A 16,522-nucleotide genomic window follows, 5' to 3' on the forward strand; every position below is an offset into this window, starting at 1 on the left:
AAATATTTAACTGAACAGACTGTAGTTTAAAGGTGCATGGAGTAACCATCCCAGTTATATACAAGGGAACATAATAATGAGGAAAGCCAACTTTTCACTAGTGATGGGAAGTCAGGTTCTTTTTTCGAAAACTGGTTCTTTTCGACAGTTAATTTCAATTAACATGTCATGCATTACAGGTAACGTAACAACAGCTTATGACCCTCAGTTCACACATACTCGTAGTATCTGAGACGATGCCACTGCGGGGGGTGACAAGGGGGAATAAAACCGAGTCTCATGTAATATGCAGTGGAAGATCTTACCCCAAACGTATATCTGTATAATTAGGGCAGTTGGCAACCTTACTACAGGCGCACATCGAATCTACCCGCAGCTTCACATATTCTTCATCTTGCACTCAATATTAAGTAATAGTTTATTTAATCTAATAAACCAATTCAGTAATTCTAAATGTAAAATAAATCCGCTGACTGTTTCGATGGCTGCTTTCTCAAGGAGGTCGCATTTTGTAGGCCACAAGTAAAGAAATTCAAAAGTAAAGAAATTACAACAATTTACACCTCACAATGAATAATGGTCCATTTTAGAATTAAGACACCCTTGATGTATGTGGCAGACAAATGCGACAGTCTTCGAAATGGTGCTTGAGAGCAAATAATAACTTATTAAATCATGGTGTAAATTGTCAAACTACCTCACTAGTTATGACAAATGATGACATATCAAGAACCTGGTAAAACTTCAGTTAATTACTGTGTTAGCATCACTCACCTGTCTTTACTCCTCTTGATCGGCCATGTTGAAGAGACTGTAGCGAGTGACTCGCGTTCATGTGTCTGATCCCGCCCTGGTTGTTAGGCAAAACGTGATTGGTTGGAGAGAGAGCGTGCTGCGATTGGTCAGTGCAACATGGGCGTTGTCTGATTGGGTTAAGTAGACGGTGAGTGGAGTCCACTTATTTGTGGATTTATCTGCACGTCGACGCTAGAAGTGTTTCAAATCCACAAATGCACAGGAAGCGATCCACAAATGCGTGCAGTAATTTACAAATGCAGAGACAGCGGTTCACAAATAAATGCCAGGTAGAGTTGTGTTTGTGACATTAAACACACTTGTAAATATATATTTTTTTATTTGCAAATCTCATTTTATTTATTTGTGAGTTTTATATTTTTTTGTGAAACTCTTTACATTTATTTGTGAATTTGATATATTTTTGTGAATCTCGTTACATTTATTTATGGATAATAATCTATTTATTTGGAATAATGCAACAATTCTAACCCCATAGCGACAGAGATAGATAAACTGTACATGTGGCAAGATGTGCAAATAACAATAGCAGGAGAAGCCTTTACTCACCGTGCTTGATGAAATATTCTTACTGCGGTTGTTTGATGAACTTGTACTGCACTCACAGAAAAGTGGCCCGAGGCTATTAGCCCCGCCCGGCCTGCTTTAAGCCCTCGCGCGCACTGGCCCGACAGTGGAAATGTGGCTAATGAAGTTATCTTGACCAGTATCCTGAACACCCCACGGTCTGTCCTTCAGCTCTGTCATCCGGATTCACACTTCTGCTTCCACTCCAGGTATTTCAGATATTGACTGTCATTCTTGTCCAATCATTTTAAATACTGAGCGAGCTTCTTCGGCAGGTCATTGGGATTGACATGACTGCGCTCCTGTTATCTGGCAACCACATGTGTATGTTAGGAGCTCTGTATAGTACGTATACCACAGCACCTAATTTGAGCAGCCTGAATGTGCTGCATCAGCTCTTGAACATAAAAATCTCTTTCAGACGGCGGGGCGCAGAACAAATGGACATACACCACAGGAGTCCTCCTCAGCTGTTTCTTTGTAGGACAGAGGCAGCAGGTGTGTTTGTGCGCTGAGGCCCTCCAGGTGCTGCGTGGTAAGGGGCAGGTGAGAGAGGTGGCTGAAGGTCATTGTGTGGTTGAACAGGGTAATGAGCGGTTCGTGAAAAGCTTGTAGTTATTCTTTGGTGAGTCCTTGTGAAAGAACGGCCACTGGTGCTGCTCGTGATGTGGAAGAGGAAGACTTTCAATGCTGCAATCTCTACCTGGAAAAAAGACAAATCTTAAAGTTAGTTTAATCAGAACTCTCTGAAGATTTTAGCACGGTGATGGATATGGCAATGTTAACGTATTTGGTCTTGGCGGAATAGATCTGCTACACTCCTGCTGCTGTTGGTTATCGCAGTAGTTGTAGATTATTGCTGCTGCTGCTTCAAGCAAGTACAGGAACATGCTACTGCAGATCTATACAGGTGGAGCTGGGGAAGGTGGAGGGTATCAAGGAAACTCCGAAAAGCACACTGCAGAAATCTCGAGTGAATACTAGCCAGCCATAAAAATGCAAAGCAGGCAAGGCATCCATTGGCTGCATATGCAGCATGAACCAATCAGCTTGTGCCAAGTCATTTACTCTCTGAATATCATCAGTAAGTTTCATTCACAACCATCAGCCTGCGCCTTCTAGAGTTTCATGACAAAATAATATATTATATAATATATATAAAACAACTAATATTAGTGTGGTGTATTTTATTACAAAACTGTATATAATTTTAATATTGAATTTTATTAATATTAAATGTGAATATACAATTGGACCCACCATAAAAAAGAAGCTTTTGTATGTGCATGGGAATGATAAGACAGTGAAGAAACATCTGTTAGGGTCACACTCTCCGAGACGCCCCAGTTCTCCGGTCAGAGGAGACCTCCACACAATGACAGTGCCACTGAGAGACTTCTGCACCAATTCTGGGAGGCCCAGGCGTGCCCTGAGTATTTAATTTGACCTTTTCACATCTAAATAAAGTCTATGTTTACTCCACAAATCTGAAACAGTAGAACACCTGCCTGTGTCACATTGACACATACTGTATGCATCACAGTTGTGTGTAAAAGCGTGTTGGCTGGCTATAATCTCAAATCTGAAAATTCAACATCATTACATTGTGTAATCTACAATAACATAAAGTTAATTTGAATATGAAATGAATGTCAGAAAGAGGGAAACTCAATAAGATGAACACTGCTTGTGTGTTTTGTGATGTATAGAGTATGTCTGCTTTAACAGATGAAGTTCACAGTGAGTCATACCTGTTTGCTGCCATGGCAACAACAAAAATACTTCGAGTGGCCATCCTCCTTTTATGTTTCAGAGGAGAAATCCTTCTCTTACAGCATCCTCCCATGACATTGCTTCACACTAAACCACACAGCTGTCAAATACAAAATACATTTTCATGTAGAGGTACAGTATACAATTTAATGCTACAACTAACTGTTGTTTAATATCAGACTGGGAATAGAGCAGTTCATGAATGCTGAAGAAAGGTCAGTAAAGAACATTTGGTACGGATAGATTTTGACTGAGTGATCTTTGGTTTGTGGACTGAAACTGTTTGTGTAAAGGTAGAGTAAAACACTACAGCACTGATTGCTCACTATTACATGATTTACAGATTTCCGTTTTCTATAATCAAAGTGAAGAGCACTTCACAAACACAATAAATAGCTACTCACCAAACAAAGACTAATAACAGCATCTCTCCTCTAATGTCTGCATCTGATTGGCTCTCGCTCAGCCCACTACTGATTCATGAAAGATGCTGTTTATGTACTGTTTCACTTTGAACAATCCAGAGATGAGGCGTTCATACAGTTAAGATAACAAAGATGAGATGAAATGAGTCTAGATACATTAGTCAAGTCACCTTTATTTAGATGGCGCTTTAAAAAAAATACAGATTGTGTCAAAGCAACTGTACAGCATTAAATAGGAAAACAGTGTGTAAAAATACAAAAGGACAATAGTAAACTATTTACAGTTAAAGGCAGTTCATTACTGAATTCAGTGACGTCATCATCCAGCTCAGATCAGTTTAAATAGTATCTGTACAATCAAGTCGACGATATCTCTGGATATTAAGTGTCCCCATTTAACAAACATTTAAGTGTGTTTCCAAAGCTTGTTTGCTTTGGGGATCTTAATGAATTGCATATCATGTGATGTCATAGGACAATTTCAATTAAATGTGAAGATCATTTTAAGTGCAAAACTTTATGTAAAGCATTCATCTAAAGGACCTATTAAAAAAAAAAGAATATATATATATATATATATATATATATATATATATATATATATATATATATATATATATCAGTTATTTCTGTGTAGCCTATTAACCTGTGATGTGTTTAAATTTTTATGTGCAAAGGTTTTGTAGGACTAAAACTAAAACCAAGAAAAGCTTAATCATTTAATATTTTTTGCACAAATTATAATATACAGTGGTACTATATAATAATACAATGCAAAAATAATACACATATTACACACATTGTAATAATCAATTTAAATGAATACTTTTTTTGGGCCTCAGGTGCATCTGAGCTGGTTATATGAGAATACACCATCTGTTTGATCACTTACACAGGTTGTGCTTCCTCACAAGTGTTTGATTTACTATCCACAGCACTAAATATTGTTTATACTGTATATTACACTATAAAGAGACTCCATTTTATTGGGAGTCTCCATTTGAAATGGACAGCAATATATTTAATCATGTCTGGCAGCCTAACAAATATGTTTAGTCGGGGTCTTAAAGACACTTAATTATCTAAGCACTTCACTGATTTGAAGGGGTTTTTTTTTTTGCGCCAATGAAATTAAACTGTACTGTTCATACACCATAATTATATAATTGAACAGGATGCAATTGAACTAAATTTACAACACATTCTGCATCCCCTAAACTAAAATGTAAAGTGCTCAAGAGTTGTATACACACTGGGGTGAAAGATCTACAAATGATGAGTAAAATATTTACAACACTTTAGATTAGTGGATGCAGAAAGATTTAAAAATGATGAACAGGTTTGAATACTTTGTCATGTGTTCTGCAAAGTAAGGGCTATACAGATATGATACAGATATAGACAGAGTTAATAGTACAACATTTCAATGATTTATAAGTGATTAATAACATATTTACTAAGGATTTGTATGATTATTTCATAATAAGTTCTTATCATCCTCATTCATCTCTCATTTGAAATGGTTGACAGTTTTGCATCCAGAGCATAAGAAATTAATAAAACTAAGAATGTTTGCCCTGAATGAATTGTTCTTCATATGTACACATTTTTGCGAAGTTTGAACTTTCCAGAGGTATTGGACTTACTGTTTAAATACATGACATCATGGACTGCCTCTGCATGGTTGGATCTTCCAACAGGACAATGATCATCAAAATGGGTAACTGAACACAAAATGAAGGTTCTGCCATAACCATCTCAGTTCCCTTGACCTGAACCCTGCAGGAGACGGAGGAGAACTGAAGGATCTGGAGAGATTCAGTGCGGACCTTGTATTGGAGAAAAGCCTTGTTTTATTTCAGTGAAAGGGGGATTTTTGTGAATTGAATGTGAATGTTTTTCAATGTAAATGCTGTTCTTTTGATCTTTTTTTTCATCAGAGAATTCTGTAAAAGGTATCATGGTTTCCACAAAAATGGTGAGTAGAGTGAATTGTTTCCAAAAATATATAAATAAATAAATCTTACCAACCTAGAACTTTTGAACGGTTCTGTGTATAAACAAGCACCGTTATAATGACTTCTTCCATCTGTGTGTATCCATGTTATTTAAATTAAATTAAATTAAATTAATGCATTTAGCAGATGCTTTTATCCAAAGCGACTTACAGTGCATTCAGGCTAACAGTTTTTACCTAACATTATTAACAAATGTATCAGAGGATCGTATAACATTGTAAATGCTGTTCAAAAGCTTGAGCACAAATGCATTATGACGTAAAAGAGTAAATATGTAAACTAAACTAACAGATTTCTGAGAAACTGTACGAGAAAGAGCAGAGTAAAATCTTATGATCTGGAAACTATGTCTGCAAGTTTATGGCTGCTGCTAATTATATCTAGAACAAATGCATGGTTTGGATTTGGTTGCTAGTGGCAACATGTGTAGGTGGCCACACATTTATACACTGAAGGAAGACACAAGAGTCTAATTACTGGAAACACATTCGGCACTTAAACGAAGACCAGCGCTCTGCTTGACTCTGCTCATGTGTCTGCTGCTGACATACATTAATCACACATTAAAACTGCCTTGATTTAATGTTACTTAGCATCTTACACGGCACATACTGTATGATTAGAACGAAGCTAAGAGAGTTTATTTATAACAACATATTACAATTCTAAATAAGATACTAAACATGACATCAGACAATCAGAACATTAAGGGATATTTTGTGTAAATTTGCTGTCATTCATACAGTTGTGAAACTGAAATAGTGTCCTGTGGATAAAAACAGTTAACAGCTCTTCACTTTGAGGTAAACAGAACTCTAAGTACAGACATTCAGTGACGCTCATAAATGTCAAAGTGCTTGTGGAGTGAAGTAAACCCACACAGATGTACTTCCTGACATCACATGCTTCCTGTCCATTAGCTCCTTATCCCTCCTCGACTCCGTCTCCATCATCTGAAGAGCATCTCAGCAATCTGGTTTCCAAGCAACCGTTTCCAATCAGGTTTCATAAAACACTTTAAAGACCTGTTTAAAGTTCTGTTCTGACCGCACCAGTTGACACAAAAGCCAAGATTAATGCTTCGTCGCGTTCAAATCTTTTGATTCTTCGTGGTAATGAGGAACATGATGATCATTCACTTTAAGTGTCATTCTCCTCAAGATCTTCCTTTAGTTGCTGTTCTTCTCCTTTTGTTCAGCCCTCCCCTTTTGTCTTATTTCCCTCAGTTTGTTCAGATTAATTATGTTTCCTAATCCTAATGATCTTTCACTATAACTAACATACAATTAGATTAGCAAACAAATACTGGGACTCCTAATGATACACTGAATGGGTTTACAGTGAATGATACACTGTAGTAACAGTTCACACATCTGTTATGCTTACTGATAAAACTCAATGCTGACTCAAAAGCTCTTAAAAAACAGAACTCAATCTGTTTGATATGGCTTCATAATGATATACTAAATTGTTTTCAGTGCCATATTTACTGAAAGCAAACACTGACATCCAACTACAGATCTGTTCTCAAATCATTACATTAAAGAGTTGTTGAGAAAACTTAATTCAGTGTTGATATTGTTATTTTCTCACAATGCTCTCTAGAGAGGAATGGGACTCAAATCCAGTGATGATGCATTCAAGATATGTTATAAGATATTTATAAATTTATAAGATGTGCAGAACATCACTTTATAGATAAATGTCATATGTCATCATAGATATATGCATCACTGTGGAACAACCTGGGAATGTGTAAAGGCAAAGCAGTGGGATTTTGGAAATAACTCAAAGGAGTGACTGTAGTTAATGTTTTGTATGAGAATGGAATTTTTATGTCATACTCTGAATTGTAAAAAAATAATAAAAATACAACGAGGAGGGAACTTATGCATTGTGTCAAGAACAAATTCAGAGCGAATCCTGTGTATGCTTATCTACAGCTGCCACGTGAAGCTCAGACTGCTTCTGTGTGTTACAGATCAATGCACAGTGTAACTTTGTGACAATCTGAAAACCATCCTGTACTGTATGTCAGACGAATTTGGGAACTAATATTAGCATATGATTGGCTGTGAGTAAAAACATAAGGAAAGCTAGAGGACAATTCATTACATACATATTATTATACATTATTATGCCTTCTTGATGATAAATCAGTGGTACCCATGATAAACATGCATTTATTCTAAGATTTGTTGTATGCTGCAGAGATAATTCTACAGAACTGAAAATGTTCCAGATTAATGAGATGATTGAGGTGAATGCTGGGAACTCACAAACCCATCTTTCAGCAATACTGCTCAATATGTAATTGTTCCTTCATACAATGGTGTTTGACAGATTGCTTTAAATGGGTTTTTATGTACTTTCAGCTATGTTCACAAATCCTAGTATTTTTTACATAAAAGGTCTCAGACTGGAAAATATGTATTTTTTTAAACGGTGTGCAACTGGGTGTTAAAAAGCATTTATCATAAGTTCATAGCAAGAGTTATCTGTTCTCCTATTCCCTCTCCTCAGTCAGATGCTTCAGACAGTGCACTATAGATACTCTGAAGGGGAAGTGTCCACTCATTCTCTACTATACTGTAGGTGAGGAATAATTGTATAAAGAATTTAAATTATCTAAACCAACAACATGTACATTGTATGTTAGAACATGTACATTGTAGGTCATAACTGTATGTTAGACCCTATTCAACCTAAGCTCCTAAAAGAGGTGCTTCCAGAAGTCATAGATCCTCTTCTATGACATTATACTCCTCTACGTCCGCTGCGTTCTCAAAACTCAGGCAATTTGATAATACCTAGAATATTAAAATCAACTGCGGGCGGCAGATCCGTTTCAAATTTGGCGCCTAAACTCTGGAATAACCTACCTAACATTGTTCGGGAGGCAGACACACTCTTGCAGTTTAAATCTAGATTAAAGACCCATCTCTTAAACCTGGCTTACACATAACATACTAATATGCTTCTAATATCCAAATCCGTTAAAGGATTTTTAGGCTGCAGTAATTAGGTAAACCGGAACCGGGAACACTTCCCATAACACTCTATGTACTTGCTACATCATTAGAAGAATGGCATCTACGCTAATATTTGTCTGTTTCTCTCTTATTCCGAGGTCACTGTAGCCACCAGATCCAGTCTGTATCCAGATCAGAGGGTCACTGCAGTCACCCGGATCCAGTACGTATCCAGACCAGATGGTGGATCAGCACCTAGAAAGGACCTCTACATCCCTGAAAGACAGCGGAGACCAGGACAACTAGAGCCCCAGATACAATGTAAAACCCGACAAGTAACTTATCTCAAACCGTTTGAGCATACAGATATCCTTAAAAACCTGACAAATTAGGTTTACTCAAACCGTTTGAGGAAACCGATTGCCTAAAACCATTTAAGTACTCTGAACTTAATTCAGTTGAGTTAACTGAAAGAAGATTTACATTGCAATTAAATAATTAAGTGATTAATTGAGTGATAATTGAGCATTAGTGATGAACACCTGCTGTTAACAAACAGAATTAATGAAGAAAAGAGAGAAAGGATCTACAGCTGATTTCAGACACAGCTTTACTCAAACCTGACAAGTTATGTTAACTCAAACCGTTTGAGGAAACCGATTGCCTTAAACCATTTAAGTTTTAAAACTAACAGTTATAAGTACTCTTTACTTAATTCAGTTGAGTTCAGAAAAGACGCTATACATTGCAATTAAGTAATTAAGTGATTATCTAAGTGCTGATTGTTAATTAGTGATGAACAGCTGCTGCTAACAAACAGAATCACTGAAGAAAAGAGAAACACAAGAACTACTACAACAGACTTCAGACACAGACTTAGATGAAATCAACTGAAATAAAATACATGAAATCTCTCAAGATCTGATTAAACAACCCCACAATCAGCATCACCAGCTCCACTTATTAATAACCAGACTGACTTTATTTCTGTCAGACGTCTACAGAAGATCTTATTGAGAATGAACTAAGGTTTAGTTGTTGATTTATTGTTTCATTTGAAGTAACCATGTTAGAGATCAGTGTCTGCTTTAGTTGGGCTCTTGACCCTTCCAGTCTGTAGTCTGTGTCTGAAGTCAGTTGTAGAAGTTCTTGTGTTTCTCTTTTCTTCAGTGATTCTGTTTGTTAACAGCAGCTGTTCATCACTAATTCTCAATCAGCACTTAGTTAATCACTTAATTACTTGAATGCAAAGTTTTAAAACTTACAGGGTTTAAATCAAGGCAATCTGTTTACTCAAACGGTTTGAGTAAAGTTGACTTATGGGGTTTTACAGTGTACAGATCCCCTGTAAAGACCTTGTCTCAGAGGACCACCAGGACAAGACCACAGGAAACAGATGATTCAATCTGACTTTGCTGCAGTCTGGAATTGAACTACTGGTTTCATCTGGTCAGAGGAGAACTGGCCCCCAACTGAGCCTGGTTTCTTCCAAGGTTTTTTCTCCATTCTGTCACCGATGGAGTTTCGGTTCCTTGCCACTGTCGCCTCTGGCTTGCTTAGTTGGGGTCACTTCATCTACAGCGATATCGTTGACTTGATTGCAAATAAATGCAAATAAACCCTGTTTAAACTGAACAGAGATGACATCACTGAATTCAATCATGAACTGTCTTTAACTGTCATTTTGCATTGTTGACACACTGTTTTCCTAATGAATGTTGTTCAGTTGCTTTGACGCAATGTATTTTGTTTAAAGCATTTTATAAATAAAGGTTACTTGACTTCACTTGACTCTTCTGACTATTGTTAATTCCTCATTGTCATTAGGATATGTCCCCAAAACCTTCAAACTGGCTGTTATTAAGCCTCTCTTCAAAAAAAGACAACTAGACCCCAAAAAACTAGTTACTTCGAAGTTAATAGTTCGACACTATTGACCAAACATTCTTTTGCATAGACTAGAAAACTTTGTTGGCATTAATGGAAGTGCATTAGCATGGTTCTAATCGTACTTAAATGACCGCCATCAATGAAGCAGTGAATGAAGATGTATCATATCGATCACAAGTGCAGTATGGTGTACCTCAAGGCTCAGTACTAGGGCCAATACTTTTCACGCATTTTAATAAATGTTACCCTTGGGAGATATTATCAGGAAACATGGTGTTAGCTTTCACTGTTATGTTGATGATACTCTATATTTCTTGGAGGCATGGAGAAACAATATCATTTGAAAAAGTAACAGAATACATAGTCGATATAAAAAACTGGATGACGAGTAATGTCTTACTGCTAAATTCTGAAAAACATTGAGGTGTTAATTATAGGACCTAAAAACTCTGCATGTAATAACCTAGAGCACTGTTTAAGACTTGATGGCTTAATAGCTTCTACTCTAATATTAGTCTGTTTTTCTCTTATTCTGAGGTCACCATAGCCACCAAATCCAGTCTGTATCCAGATCAGAGGGTCACTGCAGTCACCCGGATCCAGTTCGTATCCAGCCCAGATGGTGGATCAGCACCTAGAGAGGACCTCTACAGCCCTGAAAGACAGCAGAGACCAGGACAACTAGATGATCCCCAGAGACAGATCCACAGTCAAGACCTTGTCTCCTAGATGGACAGTGGGACAAGACCACAGGAAACAGATGATTCTTCTGCACAATCTGACTTTGCTGCAGCTTGGAATTGAACTACTGGTTTTGTCTGGTCAGAGAACTGCCCCCTCGACTGAGTCTGGTTTCTTCTAAGGTGTTATCTCAATTCCGTCACAGATGGAGTTTTGGTTCCTTGCTGCTGTTCTGGCTTGCTTAGTTGGAGACACTTAGTTTCCAGTGATTTCGTTGACTTGATTGCACAGATACTATTTAAACTGAACTGAGCTGGATGATGACATAATTGAATTCAATGATGAACTGCATTTTTGCATTATTGACACACTATTTTGCTATTTAATGATGTTCAGTTGCTTTGTTACAATCTATATTGTATAAAACCGCTATATATATATATATATATATATACATATATAGAGGTAACTTGACTCTCTTCTTCTTCTTCTCATTCCCCAGTGTTGGGCAAACTAATCAAAACATTTAAACAGCTTGTGTAAGATGTGTAAAAAAAAAAAAAAAGGAAACATCAGTCCACATACAATAGATGCATGACATATCAACATTACACCTCGTGTGCCTCAATGTTTACACTCTCTACATTCTCAAACACTTCTAAAGTAACCCTGCAAGCTTCACTCCAAACATGATGCTAAACTGCTGAACTGTGAGCCATGCATTTCGGCAAATATGCATGCAATGTTGTGTAAAGCAGCTTATATAATTCTCTTAATGTACAGTATTGTTCAAAATAATAGCAGTACAATGTGACTAACCAGAATAATCAAGGCTTTTAGTATATTTTTTATTGCTACGTGGCAAACAAGTTACCAGTAGGTTCAGTAGATTGTCAGAAAACAAACAAGACCCAGCATTCATGATATGCACGCTCTTAAGGCTGTGCAATTGGGCAATTAGTTGAAAGGGGTGTGTTCAAAAAAATAGCAGTGTCTACCTTTGACTGTACAAACTCAAAACTATTTTGTACAAACATTTTTTTTTTCTGGGATTTAGCAATCCTGTGAATCACTAAACTAATATTTAGTTGTATGACCACAGTTTTTTAAAACTGCTTGACATCTGTGTGGCATGGAGTCAACCAACTTGTGGCACCTCTCAGCTGTTATTCCACTCCATGATTCTTTAACAACATTCCACAATTCATTCACATTTCTTGGTTTTGCTTCAGAAACAGCATTTTTGATATCATCCCACAAGTTCTCAATTGGATTAAGGTCTGGAGATTGGGCTGGCCACTCCATAACATTAATTTTGTTGGTTTGGAACCAAGACTTTGCCCGTTTACTAGTGTGTTTTGGGTCATTGTCTTGTTGAAACAACCATTTCAAGGGCATGTCCTCTTCAGCATAGGGCAACATGACCTCTTCAAGTATTTTAACATATGCAAACTGATCCATGATCCCTGGTATGCGATAAATAGGCCCAACACCATAGTAGGAGAAACATGCCCATATCATGATGCTTGCACCTCCATGCTTCACTGTCTTCACTGTGTACTGTGGCTTGAATTCAGAGTTTGGGGGTCGTCTCACAAACTGCCTGTGGCCCTTGGACCCAAAAAGAACAATTTTACTCTCATCAGTCCACAAAATGTTCCTCCATTTCTCTTTAGGCCAGTTGATGTGTTCTTTGGCAAATTGTAACCTCTTCTGCACATGCCTTTTTTTTAACAGAGGGACTTTGCGGGGGATTCTTGAAAATAGATTAGCTTCACACAGACGTCTTCTAACTGTCACAGTACTTACAGGTAACTCCAGACTGTCTTTGATCATCCTGGAGGTGATCATTGGCTGAGTCTTTGCCATTCTGGTTATTCTTCAATCCATTTTGATGGTTGTCTTCCGTTTTCTTCCACGTCTCTCTGGTTTTGCTCTCCATTTTAAGGCATTGGAGATCATTTTAGCTCAACAGCCTATCATTTTTTGCACCTCTTTATAGGTTTTCCCCTCTCTAATCAACTTTTTAATCAAAGTACGCTGTTCTTCTGAACAATGTCTTGAACGACCCATTTTCCTCAGCTTTCAAATGCATGTTCAACAAGTGTTGGCTTCATCCTTAAATAGGGGCCACCTGATTCACACCTGTTTCTTCACAAAATTGATGACCTCAGTGATTGAATGCCACACTGCTATTTTTTTGAACACACCCCTTTCAACTAATTCAACTAATTGCCCAATTGCACAGCCTTAAGAGCGTGCATATCATGAATGCTGGGTCTCATTTGTTTTCTGAGAATCTACTGAACCTACTGGTAACTTGTTTGCCACGTAGCAATAAAAAAATATACGAAAAACCTTGATTATTCTGGTTAGTCACATTGTACTGCTATTATTTTGAACAATACTGTATATGTAGAGGATGGGCTGCTTTTTTGTTCTTTATTTCTTAGCTACATGGCCATGCATTTCAAATTCCTGTCTTTCATTAAAATCCTGTTCAGACCCATACAGTAGCCTCTATCTACATGATTGTTTGCAGCTCTATTTTGCCAAAACGCTAGTTGTCACTGTCGACCACAGGAGTAAAGTGTGAACAGGAGGTGACGTTGGCTGACTTTCATGTATACAAATGTGACCTTCTCCTTCCAACCTATGGTGTAATCAGCCTCACGGCTTTCATTAGGAGCAATCAAGCTCTATTACATTAATTTCCAGTGGACGTGAAGGTAACGCAGAAACAATTTTTTTTCTGGTTACAAAGTGGTTGCTAATCATGGCTGTTCATGTGGTGTAAAAGTTGGCTCTCCAAAAGGTCTGTGTTATCTGAAAGCAAAATACATTTTTTATGTTGTCTGCAGAAATCATGGACTTACTCTAGAATTTTTAGCAGAAAATAGTTTTAGAGATCATGCCTTTTGAGTTAAATTTATATCAGATGTGTTCTTACAGGTTTTTGAAGCAGAGATGTGCAAAACTATTTTGACTAAATTGTACTGTTGCTTGCGGCTTATCGACATTAAAAATACCAATATCTGACATATCTGAACTGCTGTCATGTTCCAATTTAAAAGTAATAAATCACTTTGAAAAGAAAACCATCGATTTCACCTCAGAACGTCCAAGTGTTTTCTCTGTGTCTCTGCATCTACTCAGAAGATGAACATTGTGAATGACAAGTATTCAACAACAGTAGCTGTGCCGGTGTCGTAATGATCGTAATAGCCTTAAATTGCATTATATAGTAGCTAGTATAGTCAAGTCACCTTTATTTATGTAGCGCGTTAAACAAAATACACTGCATCAAAGCAACTGAACAACATTCATTAGGAAAACAGTGTGTCAATAATGCAAAATGATAGTTAAAGGCAGTTCATCATGAATTCAGTGATGTCATCTCTGTTCAGTTTAAACAGGGTCTGTGCATTTATTTGCAATCAAGTCAACGATATCGCTGTAGATGAAGTGTCCCCAACTAAGCAAGCCAGAGGCGACAGCGGCAAGGAACAGAAACTCAATCGGTGACAGAATGGAGAAAAAAACCTTGGGAGAAACCAGGCTCAGTTGGGGGGCCAGTTCTCCTCTGATCAGACGAAACTAATAGTTCAATTCCAGGCTGCAGCAAAGTCAGATTGTGCAGAAGAATCATCTGTTTCCTGTGGTCTTGTCCTGGTGGTCCTCTGAGACAAGGTCTTTACAGGGGATCTGTATCTGGGGCTCTAGTTGTCCTGGTCTCTGCTGTCTTTCAGGGATGTAGAGGTCCTTTCTAGGTGCTGATCCACCATCTGGTCTGGATGCGTACTGGATCCGGGTGACTGCAGTGACCCTCTGATCTGGATACAGACTGGATCTGGTGGCTACGGTGACCTCGGAATAAGAGAGAAACAGACTAATATTAGCGTAGATGCCATTCTTCTAATGATGTAGCAAGTACATCGGGTGTAGTGGGAAGTGTTCCAGGTTCCCGTTTACTCTAAGAACTCTTGCTGCTGCATTTTGGACTAGCTGTAGTTTGTTTACTAAGCATGCAGAACAACCACCCAATTAAGCATTACAATAATCTAACTTTGAGTTCATAAATGCATGGATTAACATTTCATCATTTGACATTCAGAGCATAGGCCGTAATTTAGATATATTTTTGAGATGGAAAAATGCATTTTTACAAGAGCTAGAAACGTGGCTTTCAAAGGAAAGATTACAATGAAGTAGCACACCTAGGTTCCTAACTGATGATGAAGAATTGACAGAGCAGCCATCAAGTCTTAGACAGTGCTCTAGGTTATTACATGCAGAGTGTTTAGGTCCTATAATAAACACCTCTGTTTTTTCAGAATTTAGCAGTGAGAAATTACTCGTCATTCAGTTTTGCAAATTGGTGTGTTTCACCGGGCCGCGAAGAAATATAGAGCAGAGTATCATCAGCATAACAGTGAAAGCTAACACCATGTTTCCTGATGAGATCTCCCAAGGGTAACATATAGAGCGTGAAGAGTAGCAGCCATAGTACTAAGCCTTGAGGTACTCCATACTGCACTTGTGATCGATATGATACCTCTTCATTCACTGCTACGAATTGATGGCGATCATATAAGTACGATTTAAACCATGCTAATGCACTTCCATTAATGCTAACAAATTGTTCAAGTCTATGCAAAAGAATGTTGTGGTCAATTGTGTCAAACGCAGCACTAAGATCCAATAAAACTAATAGAGAGATACAACCACAATCAGATGATAAGAGCAGGTCATTTGTAAATCTAAGGAGAGCAGTCTCAGTACTATGATACAGCCTAAATCCTGACTGGAAATCCTTACATATACATTTTTTCTCTAAGAAGGAATATAATTGTGAGTATACCACCTTTTTTAGTATCTTGGACAGAAAAGGGAGATTCGAGATTGGTCTATAATTAACAAGTTCTTTGGGGTCAAGTTGTGGTTTTTTGATGAGAGGCTTAATAACAGCCAGTTTGAAGGTTTTGGGGACATATCCTAATGACAAAGAGGAATTAATAATAGTCAGAAGAGGATCTATGACTGGAAGCACCTCTTTTAGGAGCTTATATGGTATAGGGTCTAACATACATGTTGTAGGTTTAGATGATTTAACAAGTTTATACAATTCTTCCTCTCCTATAGTAGAGAATGAGTGGAACTGTTCCTCAGGGGTCTATAGTGCACTGTCTGATGTGATACTGTAGCTGACGGCTGAATGGTTGCAATTTTATCTCTAATAGTTTCGATTTTAGAAGTAAAGTAGTTCATAAAGTCATTACTGCTTTGATGTTGGGAAATGTCAACTTTATTTTTCGTTAATTCAGCCACTGTATTGAATAAATACCTGGGGTTATGTTTGTTTTCTTCTAAAAGAGAAGAA

General features: G+C 37.5%; 1 protein-coding gene across 1 annotated transcript; it reads right to left on the reverse strand.

Moving 5' to 3' along the window:
• Nucleotides 1-1,306: 1,306 nt before the first annotated feature.
• On the reverse strand, nucleotides 1,307-3,178 carry fut10 (fucosyltransferase 10). Its single transcript, XM_052566934.1, is given in 8 exon segments — nucleotides 1,307-1,568; nucleotides 1,571-1,675; nucleotides 1,678-1,757; nucleotides 1,759-1,862; nucleotides 1,864-1,991; nucleotides 1,994-2,080; nucleotides 2,640-2,812; nucleotides 3,135-3,178. Coding segments are annotated over 8 exon segments (828 nt in total). The 3' UTR covers nucleotides 1,307-1,461.
• Nucleotides 3,179-16,522: the final 13,344 nt, after the last annotated feature.

This window comes from Carassius gibelio, chromosome B10 (assembly GCF_023724105.1).
Source record: "Carassius gibelio isolate Cgi1373 ecotype wild population from Czech Republic chromosome B10, carGib1.2-hapl.c, whole genome shotgun sequence".
In the NCBI taxonomy this organism is placed as follows: Eukaryota; Metazoa; Chordata; class Actinopteri; order Cypriniformes; family Cyprinidae; genus Carassius; species Carassius gibelio.